Genomic DNA, 14,254 nt, shown 5'->3' on the forward strand with positions numbered 1-14,254 from the left:
CATTTCAATTAACAGGTATGCCTTATTAAAAGTTCATTTGTGGAATTTATTTCCTTCTTAATGCCTGGAGGTGTGTTGGGTCATTGTACTGTTGAGCTTAGTGGGACTATCATTTGTTTTTCAACAGGACAATGACCCATGTAAAAAATAGTAAAAATAAAGAAAAACCCTTGAATGAGTAGGTGTGTCCAAACTTTGGACTGGTAGTGTATATATTTTTGCTGGTAAAACATCTAAGTGGCTGGTGGACCAAAACATTCATTTTAGGCACTGATAACAACACACATGCATGCAGTGCCCACGCACACATACACCATAATGAATATGCACCCCTTTGCAAATATAGATTTTTACAATGTAATACTCAGGGTTAGGGTCCAACAACAAAACCTATCCATATCAGAACCTATGGTGATTATTCAGTGGCCCTGCAGAGTCCCTTTCACTGGTTTGCGGACACCGACAAAGTGTACAGTAGTTTGTCAGCTGTGGGTAATCGGGACTGACACATTCTTGAGCAAATCACTGGCTCCTGTTGCGCACTCTCAGTACCACTTACTCCCTTGTACGTCGCATCTGGCAGGCTATACTTTATTCACTTGTAAATATAGGCTACATGTATTCGGGCATGTGGTTAATGTGAGTGCGAGGCTCAGCGAGCTGCAAGACCCTCCTTCATTCTCGCACAGCAGCCCAGTCTGCCAGCCGAGCAGACTGGAGAACAAGCTCCCTTTCTCTCAATCCAACGGATTTCTATTCTTACGATTCGCGTTACAGTAGGCGACGAGAGCTCACCATCCTCTGCTGTACGGGACTGTGGACAATGTTTCTCTTGCAGTATAGAGGTAAGGTCCAACTTGTATTCATTTTGTTACAGTATTATTTTAAGCTACCGCTTGTCTGCTCTGCTCTCACCGCTATGTACTAGGCTCTGTCCGGAGAGTTTTTACCGACTTCTGTATTTATGGCTGTATTCTCAATCATTGAATGAATGAATGAATGCACGTTGTTTTAGACGCATTTCGAGGACGACTTGATTACAGCAGGTACAGTATATTACTGACAGAAACATGTGAAAATCTCAACGACAGTGACCGACAGTGACCAAGCAGAGGTGTCCGAGTCACTTTTATTTTATTCACAAATTGATGTAGATTGAATAGTGTAACTATTATTGTACAATGACTATTGATATCCTTTAGCATGTGTTTTACAATGCATTTGAGTACAGTTGACAAGCGTCCTCCCAAACGCCCTATTATCTTTGGAACTTTTCTGAAATATAACAAAGGACCCTTTATGTGCTCAGTTTCGTTATTGTTTTTCCTAATACTATGTGTTCTTGTTTCATTAGTTAATGACCATGGCTGATTTTTAATTCTGTCTTGAAAATAATGTCACCAGTAGCTAACTGAAAATTAGATATTTTGAGAATATTGATGCCATTGCGCACAATGTAGTCGAATCCACTATGTTGTGCTTGCTATTATGACATTTTTGTAATGAAATCCAATTTGGTACCTATTTCACCTGATCTGTCACAACAAATGGAATGTTCCCCTGTTCTCAGATATGCGGTGGTAGTGCTTTCATTGAGGAAATTGTCTCCCATCGTTAATGAGTGTTGTGCGTGCGCTTTGCAGTGGTTTTGTCGTGTGACCTTTCAGATTTTCTTCTCATTCACTAATTTACCTGTGATACATAATGGCTCTGGGTAAATGGGCATTTTCTCAGTCTAATTACGGGGCAGCATATTGAAACTTCAAATGAACCTGCTTACTCTGCTTTACTCCTAAACTCTGACTCTGCTGCTCGAGACTTTTTAGCGTCTTCTATTTCTGACCATGGAGAATTGCCCCCCAAATCAGAGATGAGTGTTAAGTCTACAGTACGAATTATGAAAAGGAAACACAGCTATGTATTTTCTGTAGGGGAATGTAGTGGACTTAACCTTATACCTAATGCACATTATATCTCCCCCCTAAATCATTGGCTTAACATGAAATAAGCAATATTGACCCAGGGACCCCCATCATGTTAGAAAAACATGTTTTCTCCCCCATGTCTTGCCTTATCATCCAGTGAATGATAATGGCAAGGACAAGTAATCACCATTTTAAAATGAATAGATTTGGTAAATCGTTTTTCATTATTTTGACCTCCCACATAATATACTGAGCAAAAATATGAACGCAACATGCAACAATTTCAAGATTTTACTGAGTTACAGTTCATATAAGGAAATCAGTCAATTGAAATAAATTCATTATGCCCTAATCTGTTGATGTCACATGACTGGGCAGGGGCACAGCCTTGGGTGGGCCTGGGAGGCCATAGGCCCACCCACTGGGATGCCAGGCCCAACCAATCAGAATGGATTTTTCCCCACTAAAGGGCTTTATTACAGACATAAATACTCATCAGTTTCATCAGCTGTCCAGGTGGCTGGTCTCAGATGATCCTGCAGGTGAAAAAGCTGGATTTGGAGGTCCTGGGCTGGCGTGGTTACACATGGTCTGTGGTTTTTAGTCCGGTTGGACGTACTGCCAAATTCTGTAAAACGAAGTTGGAGGTGGCTTGTGGCTTGTGGTAGAGACATTAACATACAATTCTCTATCAACAGGGCCCCATGTAGCTCAGTTGGTAAAGCATGGCACTTGCAACGCCAGGGTTGTGGGTTCGATTCCCACGGGGGGGCAGTATGAAAAATAAAAAATAAAAATGGTATGCACTCACTAACTGTAAGTCGCTCTGGATAAGAGCGTCTGTTAAATGACTAAAATGTAAAAATGTAAACAGCTCTGGTGGACATTCCTGCAGTCAGCATGCCAATTGCACACTCCCTCAAAACTTGAGACGTCTGTGGCATTGTGTTGCGTGACAAAACTGCACATTTTAGAGTGCCTTTTATTGTCCCAGCACAAGGTGCACCTGTGTAATGATCATGCTGTTTAATCGGCTTCTTGATATGCCACCAAGACAGATTTAATTATTTATTTACTAACTAATAAAAAATGATAACACAAGATACAAACACGTACACGGTATAGGTAGGGATTAGAAACTTAATACAATGAAAACTGGTCCCTAGCGGACTAACACAATATGACACTTGTTACGAAAGATGGTGAGTTAGAGAGAGAGAGAGAAAACACTTGGATACACATGGACCTACGCTCATAGTAATCCTAATACTTTGCCCAGAACTGCCGTCCATTTGGTAAGAAGCAATGCATGTATTTACGTGTTGGAGGTCTTCGTCGTGTATCTCTGTTGGACCCAGGCCTTCGTGGGAAGGGGTCGATTGGTCTTTGTCTTTCAGATGGCCTTTTAGATGTAAGGCTCTGATTGTCCACAAGAGGTCACCATGTCCTTCTTCTTAGTTGTCTGTTTACTTTTACTCGTTCTGGAAGTGGTCTTCTGAGGACGGCTAATCAGCCTTGTCGATGATCCCCTGTGGGGTGATGAGAGCAGTGTAGTAGATGATGGTTTGAAGAGAGTAACAGTACTTAGAACAGCTACTCAGCCGTAACATTGACTGTCGTCTTCACCGCAGGGTCGGGACCAATATGAACAAAAGCTGCAACTTGAGGTCCGTCTAGTCTGATCTGATAATTCTTATCTCAGTCTTTTATGCACTCTGGTAAAGAGGGGAGTTTTCCGTCATACTGACACGCTCTCTGAGCTCCCTCGGGCGTGGCTAGTTACGAGGCAAAAGTATTATTTTCACTATGATTTTATTAGAAAGCTAAAATCCCATTCCTATCTTCATGAAAACATTGTCTTCCTCCTTGATATTTTCTACCCAAGGTAAAGGATGTAAGCCTGATATACACAGTGTAAAAGCTCTTCAAGTCATAATGTTTTGTTATAACGCCTTTATACCATTTTTAATGACATCACAAAATATACATTAATTTTCCATATTCCATTTTCCATATTCCAAAACATTGTATGAGTTGATCAATTGATCAGACGTGTCAACCCCACCCATCTGTCTATTGTAATCGTGGATTACCGCAGGCTGGTGGACCACATTCCTATTCCAAACGCCACATCATTTGTGGAATCATTTGCATTGTGTCTCTCCACTGTATGGCCAATGCATTGCCCCCTATCCTACACCAAAGCATATTACCATGCACGGTTTGACACTCCCACTTTTTAAAGTCCTTCAATGGATCAGGAAACTGTTTCCGGTTTACCCTACAAGTCCCACATAAATTGAACCCTTGTTCTCTGACTACTTACAATACCAGTCAAAAGTTTGGACACACCTACTCATTCAAGGGTTTTTCTTTATTTGTACTATTTTCTACATTGTAGAATAATAGTGAAGACATCAGAACTATGAAATAACACATATGGAATCAAGTAGTAACCAAAAAAGTGTTAAACAAATCAAAATACATTTTATATTTGAGATTCTTCAAATAGCCACCCTTTGCCTTGATGACAGCTTTGCACACTCTTGGTATTCTCTCAACGAGCTTCACCTGGAATGCTTTTCCAACAGTCTTGAAGGAGTTCCCACATATGCTGAGCACTTGTTGGCTGCTTTTCCTTCACTTTGCCATGGGCCACTCAAGTACATTCAGAGACTTGTGCCGAAGCCACTCCTGCGTTGTCTTGGCTATGTGCTTAGGGTTGTTGTCCTGTTGGAAGGTGAACCTTCGCCCCAGTCTGAGGTCCTGAGCACTCTGGAGCAGGTTTTTATCAAGGATCTCTCTGTACTTTGCTCCGTTCATCTTTCCCTCGATCCTGACTAGTCTCCCAGTCCCTGCCGCTGAAAAACATCATGCTGTCACCACCATGCTTCACCGTAGGGATGGTGCCTGGTTTCCTCCAGACATGACACTTGGCATTCAGGCCAAAGAGTTCAATCTTGGTTTCATCAGACCAGGAAATCTTGTTTCTCATGGTCTGAGAGTCCTTTAGGTGCCTTTTGGCAAACTCCAAGCGGGCTGTTATGTGCCTTTTACTGAGGAGTGGCTTCCGTCTGGCCACTCTTAACATAAAGGCCTGATTGGTAAAGTGCTACAGAGATAGTTGTCCGTCTGGAAGGTTCTCCCATCTCCAAAAAGGAACTCTGGAGCTCTATCAGAGTGACCATCGGGTTCTTGGTCACCTCCCTGACAAAGGCCCTTCTCCCCCGATTGCTCAGTTAGGCCAGGCAGCCAGCTCTAGGAAGAGTCTTGGTGGTTCCAAACGTCTTCCATTTAAGAATGATGGAGGCCACTGTGTTCTTGGGTACCTTCAATGCTGCAGAAATATTTTGGTACCCTTCCCCAGATCTGTGCCTCGACACAATCCTGTCTCGGAGCTCTACGGCCAATTCCTTCGACCTCAAGGCTTGGTTTTTGCTCTGACATGAACTGTCAACTGTGGGACCTTATATAGACAGGTGTGTGCCTTTGCAAATAATGTCCAATCAATTGAATTTACCACAGGTGGACTCCAATCAGATTGTAGAAACATCTCAATGATGATCAATGGAAACAGGATGCACCTGAGCTCAATTTCGAGTCTCATAGCAAAGGGTCTGAATACTCATTTAAATAAGGTATTTCTGTTTTTTATTTATAATACATTCGCTGAAATGTCTAAAAACCTGTTTTTGCTTTGTCATTATGGGGTATTGTGTGCAGATTGATGAGCGAAAAAAAATAATTTAATCCATTTTAGAATAAGGCTGTAACGTAACAAATGTGGAAAAGGGGAAGGGGTCTGATAATACATAACAATAACACATTATTTGTAGTTACCTTCCAGTTGAAGAACTTGGCTGAGAGGCCTCAGGTGGTGGCTCCTCAACTTCCTCTGGTTCCTTGATCTCATTCTCTTCATCCTTGTCTTCTCCGAGTAGCTCAGCATCAAGGGCATCTTCCTCTAAGAAAGCAATGCCTTCATGGTCCTCCTCATCCTGCAGGCCTTCCGCAGCAATGACCCTCAGTTCTTCTGCCGTCAGTGTCCTTCTCCTCCTCATAGACAGGGACTGCATTATCCACTGGTACTGGTCTCCTCTGTCCATTTCTAAATCTCAAACATATAAACAAACAATGAAAATTAACATTTAAAATGTAGATCAGTGACAACCCCTCCAAAGAATAGCCTAAGATTGAAAAAAAGTTATATTCAGAATACACATATAATGCATTTCGATAGATGCATGCATCAGTACCTAGGCTATCTATAGTATTATATCTGCAACATAAATTAATTGACAAGAATATGTTCACTGTCAACTAGCTACTGTAGGAAAGTTTTATTACTTACATTAGCCTTTTAGCCCATACGTGGCATCCTATGAAGTGGACGTTATGTTGTACACTCACTAGTCTTTCCCTCACATTTGAGTAGATATTTTTTACCGTAATGGTTTGATCACACCATGCTACGAAGGATGTAGCCTACAGTCAGAGAGGGAAGATGGACAATACTGATTGGCAGCTTAAATGATGTCCAATGGGGTTGCAAGGTAAGAGTGGGAGGCGGGATTAGGTCGACACCTTTCCTCCTTGCTTGTCAGATCTCAGAAAAGGTCAAATATTGAACCCGCGACCCAAATGTATCACATCAAATGTATCTGCCATATCTCACAATCGATTGGACTTCCCCAATTTAGGATTTTCACTGTGACATAACGTTTATCTTTTTTGCAGATTTGCGTTATTGCACAATGTTCTATCTAGCGCTGCAGTGAGTGGGGGGAGGCTGTATAACCCTCTGATGTAGCTCTCGCTCTAGCTCTACCTCACGCTCCCTGAGTTAGAGAGGTGCGCAGTTTGACAGATAGTCCAACAACGAGTCAGAGGGGTTTAGGAACAAACACACGTTTTCTAAATTTGCCGTTATTCCCATTTAAGTTTATGATTGCTGTAAAGTTCAATAACTCATCGACTACATACTGTGTGTGACTAATGAAGAACAGAGACATAAACTGCTGTAGGACACTACAGTCATATACTCGAGTGAGTGTAATTAGCTCCAATAAGTGTGATTTGCTCAATATTAGGAGTTGAGAAATAAAGTTGAAGGGGAGGCATCTTTAGATTGCACATAATAAAGGGGGAAGGAGAGAAAGGGAGGGAGCCTGCATGCATGAATTTGAGGAGCAATGAGAATGCTGCAGCGAGAGAGAGCATTTGAGGAGGATCTTCGTGATTTGAGTTCACCGTGGCCTCAGGATAATGGTGTTATGGAATAAATGAGGGGAAGAACGAATGCAGAGACCAACATTGTAGAATATAAGGAGACTTGGCAGCTTTGGAAAATGTGCCTTTTTTAATGTGGAGACTGATGTTCAGGTTTGCTAACGATTCATTTGTAAGTGGGCTTGTTGTTGCCATGGCTTTGGGGAAAAGAGAAGCAGCATAATGAAATTAAATCTGAGTCAGAGATAAAGAAACTCTTTCTCTGTGGAGATCTCTGGCAGTGTGTGGGAATGGGGGATTCAGGGGTGTACAATACTGAAGGGGTGGAAAGAACCCTTCTACTAACCTGGTTATGGCTCATTCATAATGAGTTGCTATGGATACACATCTCATTCATTGTCATATTTCAGGCCAGGTTTGTGGCTACCGGATATTTGCCAGTTTTTGCCACCATGTTACAGAGGCAGTAGTAGGATTAATGGTCTTGCCCCACTGCAAGTAGTTCACTAAACTCTATGGTGTTCCATTAACTCTATTTGGTCCCTTAAGAGTCTCTACCAGATGCACCTTGAAGACGGCGGTGGGTTTCCACTCTAGAAAGAACCCCAGCTCTACTCAGTAATCATAGCATTCCATCAACTCAGTGATCATTGTTTAAAAATTGATTGTCAGTAGCAATTCTAGGTAGAGACAGTGTAAAGACAGGGGACAACAGAGACAGGTAGAGACAGGGTAAAGACAGGGTAAAGACAGGGGACAGGTAGAGACAGGGTAAAGACGGGACAGCAGAGACCGGTAGAGACAGGGTAAAGACAGGGGACAACAGAGACAGGTAGAGACAGGGTAAATACAGGGGACAGCAGAGACAGGTAGAGACAGGGTAAAGACGGGACAACAGAAACAGGTAGAGACAGGGTAAAGACGGGACAACAGAGACAGATAGAGACAGGGTAAAGACAGGGGACAACAGAGACAGGTAGAGACAGGGTAAAGACAGGGGACAGCAGAGACAGGGTAAAGACAGGGGACAACAGAGACAGGTAGAGACAGGGTAAAGACAGGGGACAACAGAGACAGGGTAAAGACAGGGGACAACAGAGACAGGGTAAAGACAGGGGACGACAGAGACAGATAGAGACAGGGTAAAGACGGGACAGCCGAGACAGGGTAAAGACAGGGGACAACAGAGACAGGTAGAGACAGGGTAAAGACGGGACAACGGAGACAGGTAGAGACAGGGTAAAGACGGGACAGCCGAGACAGGTAGAGACAGGGTAAAGACAGGGGACAACAGAGACAGGGTAAAGACAGGGTAAAGACAGGGGACTACAGAGACATGGTAAAGACAGGACAACAGAGACAGGTAGAGACAGGGTAAAGACAGGGGACAACAGAGACAGGTAGAGACAGGGTAAAGACAGGGGACAACAGAGACAGGTAGAGACAGGGTAAAGACAGGGGACAACAGAGACAGGTAGAGACAGGGTAAAGACAGGGAAAAGACAGGGGACAGGTAGAGACAGGGTAAAGACGGGACAGCAGAGACAGGTAGAGACAGGGTAAAGACAGGGGACAACAGAGACAGGGTAAAGACAGGGTAAAGACAGGGGACTACAGAGACATGGTAAAGACAGGACAACAGAGACAGGTAGAGACAGGGTAAAGACAGGGTAAAGACAGGGGACAGGTAGAGACAGGGTAAAGACGGGACAGCAGAGACAGGTAGAGACAGGGTAAAGACAGGGGACAACAGAGACAGGGTAAAGACAGGGTAAAGACAGGGGACTACAGAGACATGGTAAAGACAGGACAACAGAGACAGGTAGAGACAGGGTAAATACAGGGGACAGCAGAGACAGGGTAAAGACAGGGGACAACAGAGACCGGTAGAGACAGGGTAAAGACAGGGGACAACAGAGACAGGTAGAGACAGGGTAAATACAGGGGACAGCAGAGACAGGTAGAGACAGGGTAAAGACGGGACAACAGAGACAGGTAGAGACAGGGTAAAGACGGGACAACAGAGACAGATAGAGACAGGGTAAAGACGGGACAGCCGAGACAGGGTAAAGACAGGGGACAACAGAGACAGGTAGAGACAGGGTAAAGACGGGACAACGGAGACAGGTAGAGACAGGGTAAAGACGGGACAGCCGAGACAGGTAGAGACAGGGTAAAGACAGGGGACAACAGAGACAGGGTAAAGACAGGGTAAAGACAGGGGACTACAGAGACATGGTAAAGACAGGACAACAGAGACAGGTAGAGACAGGGTAAAGACAGGGGACAGCAGAGACAGGGTAAAGACAGGGGACAACAGAGACAGGTAGAGACAGGGTAAAGACAGGGGACAACAGAGACAGGTAGAGACAGGGTAAAGACAGGGGACAACAGAGACAGGTAGAGACAGGGTAAAGACAGGGGACAGCAGAGACAGGGTAAAGACAGGGGACAACAGAGACAGGTAGAGACAGGGTAAAGACAGGGGACAACAGAGACAGGTAGAGACAGGGTAACGACAGGGGACAGCAGAGACAGGTAGAGACAGGGTAAAGACAGGGGACAGCAGAGACAGGGTAAAGACAGGGGACAACAGAGACAGGTAGAGACAGGGTAAAGACAGGGGACAGCAGAGACAGGGTAAAGACAGGGGACAACAGAGACAGGTAGAGACAGGGTAAAGACAGGGGACAACAGAGACAGGTAGAGACAGGGTAACGACAGGGGACAGCAGAGACAGGGTAAAGACAGGGGACAACAGAGACAGGGTAAAGACGGGACAACAGAGAAAGGTAGAGACAGGGTAAAGACAGGGGACAACAGAGACAGGTAGAGACAGAGTAAAGACAGGGGACAACAGAGACAGGGTAAAGACGGGACAACAGAGACAGGTAGAGACAGGGTAAAGACAGGGGACAACAGAGACAGGTAGAGACAGGGTAAAGACAGGGGACAACAGAGACAGGTAGAGACAGGGTAAAGACAGGGGACAGCAGAGACAGGGTAAAGACAGGGGACAACAGAGACAGGGTAAAGACGGGACAACAGAGACAGGTAGAGACAGGGTAAAGACAGGGGACAACAGAGACAGGTAGAGACAGGGTAAAGACAGGGGACAACAGAGACAGGTAGAGACAGGGTAAAGACAGGGGACAGCAGAGACAGGGTAAAGACAGGGGACAACAGAGACAGGGTAAAGACGGGACAACAGAGACAGGTAGAGACAGGGTAAAGACGGGGGACAACAGAGACAGGTAGAGACAGGGGACAACAGAGACAGGTAGAGACAGGGTAAAGATAGGGGACAACAGAGACAGGTAGAGACAGGGTAAAGACAGGGGACAACAGAGACAGGTAGAGACAGGGTACATCTTTATTCTATTTCCCCTAACTTCCATCTCAGGCTGATAATGGACACATGGAGTGAATCTCTAACAAGATAAGCTTTTTAACTGGCATCATCAAAGTGTTGTGAGATGCCCACCAAGGTCAAGAGTCTAGCCTCTCCACCAAATGAATCTCTCTCTGCTCTTAAAATACGTTGAGAGATCTTGTGCAGTCTTAGAATGCTGGTCAAGTTCATTATTTACACTACACATACATCTATACTGACTACACACCCACTCACATGCAAACTGCTGCTACTCTGTTTATCTTATATCCTTTTGCCTAGTCACCTTACCCCTATACATATCTACCTCTATCACTCCAGTATCCCTGCACATATAGATATGGTATTGGAACTGACTTTTTAAATATTTCCTGTATATACTATGCTTACTTGCTTACTTTATTGTGTATTTCATATTTATTATTCTTATTTCTTATTGATTATTGCATTGTTGGGTTTTGAGTTTGCAAGAAAGTCATTTCACTGTACTTGTGACATTAAAATTTGAAACATCAGCATGCTTGAAACATCAGCATGTTTGAGATGCTCCGACGTGTACGACAGCGTGTTCCAGTTTCCGACTTCTACAGTTTACAGATAGCATCACAATCCATCGCAGAACAGTTTCAAAGCACCCAATGGGAAAAATGTGTGGTGGTTTCAGTAACATATTTGTTTTTCAAGTTCTTGTCTCTCATGACAGGTGCCAGACCGTATAGTATTGTGGGGATATCACCTCATTGAACCCTTCCATCTGTTGTAATAACGTAATTAAGATTCTGTCAATGTCTCACCACTCTTGCTTAATCTTTCGGTTGCTGTAATAGTTGTTGTTTTACTTCCTTTGTTTCTGATGTCTGTGTTGGGTAGAAAACCAATTTGTGTCGGCCTGATTGTTCAGCCGTATGGGCCAGGCTATTCCAGATGAGTGATTCAGGAGATAACTGGGGTTTTTGAGTGACTGCAATTGGTTCAGTGTGTAGGAGGGTGTGGCAGTCAGAGCCCTGAGAGCAGCAACAGTCAGCCAGCAGTGGAGGGAGCAGCACGGCTGTCTGGGGGCGTCTCAGGATCAACTCCAGGGCTCGGTGGAGCTCAAACCACCTGATTTGAGGGAGGCCTTTGTACTCAAGGACTTTGAAGATAAGGAGCCATGCAGGATTTGTGCTCAGGTCTCTGTAGCAAATGGTTGGAGGGATAGATAGACTTATTCCCAGATCTCAATGTAAAAACATTGAATAAGGCAGAATTCATGCTCTAAATCTGCACTGTAAAACCTTGACGGTCTCACTGAGGAGAGGCGGATGGAGGAAGCTGGATTTTAAACTAGGGAGTTTCATCTTCTCTGCTGTAATGGAGCTCAGATGGACAGGAAGAGGCTTTCACTCTTTCACATCAGTCACAGCGTTTTCCTCAGCCTGATAATTGAACCCCCTGGGCGGAGGTGTGACAGGCTCAGCCACAGAAAGATGGATCTGTTCTGTATTCCAGTGACACCAACATGATTAGGAACCCAACAAAACACGAGTGTTCACTGTACCGTTTTAGTAATTGTACTCCCATCAAAGCCCACTGTTAACGCTAGTGTGCTCTAGTAAGGGTCCTGTAGCGGCCCCTGTACAGCTTCACTGCAGCACTCTGGATGGAGGAGGAGTGAACTCTCTGGGTGAACCAGTAGCAGTGATATTGTTTATCACCTTCTCTGCACAGTGGTCTCTCCAGAGATAAAGTGAACCCGAGTTTTTGTTGTTGATCTGGCATTTCTTCCCTTTCCAACACTGCCAGGAAAAACAATTGGAAGTAGCACAGCACATGCCATGATGGATGACCAGAGGGGGTGCAGGACACTAGATCTCTGAGTGGGCCTGTGTCTGCCGCTGACTCTGAGAAGGCACCCGAATATATCTGCTGGCTAAAGAAAAAAACTATTTTACCAATGTGTCATTGGATGATTAATTTGCAACCAAATCACATTTTTGCATGTTGCATTTTGCACGAGTTTTGTATCGGTCTGTTTTATAGGAATGAAGAAATACCATATTGCATGCTCATTTAGTAGTGAGTAATATATTGTGGGGCATAGCACATATTTAACCCTCTTGACCACCACTTGTCTCATCACATTGACATGTTGAACATTTTCCCTATAGAGTGAGAAAGAGCAGGAAGCTGAGGGTGTGGTTCAGTGATTAGGCCCAGGGAACTGAGTTGTCCACTGAGATTGCCTGTCTGGAAAGCAGCCATCATTCTACAGTAATAAAGATTTAGAGCCTAGATCTCTATGGCCCCTGGTTTAGAAGAGAGAAAAATCTCTCAGGACAAAAAGGAAAGTAATGATAAACTAAATGTCAGTAGGTGCTGTAGGTGGGTGTGGTGTGGAATCAGGCGCAGGACGCAGAAGATAAGTCCAACAAAGACTTTTAGTAGAGCACACACAAAAACACAATCCAACAGCCCGGAGGCGAGAAAAATGAGCACACAGGCGTAAACAAACGGGCGCACTAAACATGTGCGAAAATCCTCTCCTAAATACAAAGGAGGCAAGCTACAAATAGCGCACCGAAAAGGGTAGCGCACCAACACGACATAGGAAACAATCACACACAACACCTGACAAACACAACGAGAACTTATAGGACACTAATGACACTAAACGACAACAGGTGTACAATTCCAGACAAGACCAAATGAACATAGAAACATACAATGGTGGCAGCTAGTATTCCGGAGACGACGAACGCCGAAGCCTGCCCGAGCAAGGAAGAGAGGCAGCCTCGGCCGAAACCGTGACAGTATCCCCCCCTTGACGCGCGGCTCCAGACGTGCGCCGACTCCGGCCTCGGGGACGACCAGGAGGACGCGGAGCAGGGCGCGTCGGGTGACTACGATGGAATTCCGTCAGGAGAGACGGGTCCAAAATGTCTCCCCTCGGCACCCAGCACCGTTCCTCCGGGCCGCACCCCTCCCACTCCACCAGATATTGGAGACCCCCCATCCGACGTCTCGAATCCAAGATGGACCGCACGGAGTACGCCGGTGCCCCTCGATGTCCAATGGGGCGGAGGAGTCTCCCTGATCTCATTTTCTTGGAGTGGGCCAGCTACCACCGGCCTGAGAAGAGACACATGGAACGAGGGGTTAATACTTTTATACTCAACAGGTAGTTGTAATCTGTAACACACCTCGTTCAATCTTCTCAGGACTTTAAATGGCCCCACAAACCGCCGACCCAGTTTCCGAAGCAGGGCAGGCGGAGGGGCAGGTTTCTGGTAGAGAGCCAGACTCGATCACCAGGTGCGTACACCGGTCCCTCACTGCGGTGGAGATCGGCGCTCGCCTTTTTGACGACGGAGGGCCCGCTGCAGGTGGACGTGTGCAGCGTTCCACGTCTCCTCCGAGCGCCGCACCCACTCATCCACCGCAGGAGCCTCGATCTGGCTCTGCTGCCAAGGTGCCAGAACCGGCTGGTAACCTAACACACATTGGAAAGGGGTTAGGTTAGTGGAGGAATGGCGTAGGGAATTCTGGGCCATTTCTGCCCAGGGAACGTACCGTGCCCACTCCTCCGGCCGGTCCTGGCAGTATGATCTAAGAAACCTACCCACATCCTGGTTCACACGTTCCACCTGCCCATTACTCTCCGGATGGTAACCCGAGGTGAGGCTCACCGAGACCCCCAAACGCTCCATAAAGGCTCTCCAGACTCTGGAGG

The 14,254-nt window shown here is 45.3% G+C and overlaps 1 protein-coding gene across 2 annotated transcripts in view; it reads left to right on the plus strand.

Annotated features, from left to right (window-relative positions):
- The first annotated feature begins 630 nt into the window (after positions 1-630).
- LOC121534889 (ecto-NOX disulfide-thiol exchanger 2) overlaps positions 631-14,254 on the plus strand; it is a 271,267-nt gene continuing 257,643 nt past the window's right edge. The window contains exon 1 of one of the 2 annotated variants that reach the window (XM_041841513.2): positions 631-845. In XM_041841513.2, the coding sequence (XP_041697447.2) occupies positions 824-845 (22 nt within the window). In that variant the 5' untranslated portion in view covers positions 631-823. The remainder of the gene's footprint in view (positions 846-14,254) is intronic. The other variant, XM_041841505.2, reaches the window with a different exon arrangement.

Source organism: Coregonus clupeaformis, chromosome 2 (genome assembly GCF_020615455.1).
Source record: "Coregonus clupeaformis isolate EN_2021a chromosome 2, ASM2061545v1, whole genome shotgun sequence".
Taxonomy (NCBI): domain Eukaryota; kingdom Metazoa; phylum Chordata; class Actinopteri; order Salmoniformes; family Salmonidae; genus Coregonus; species Coregonus clupeaformis.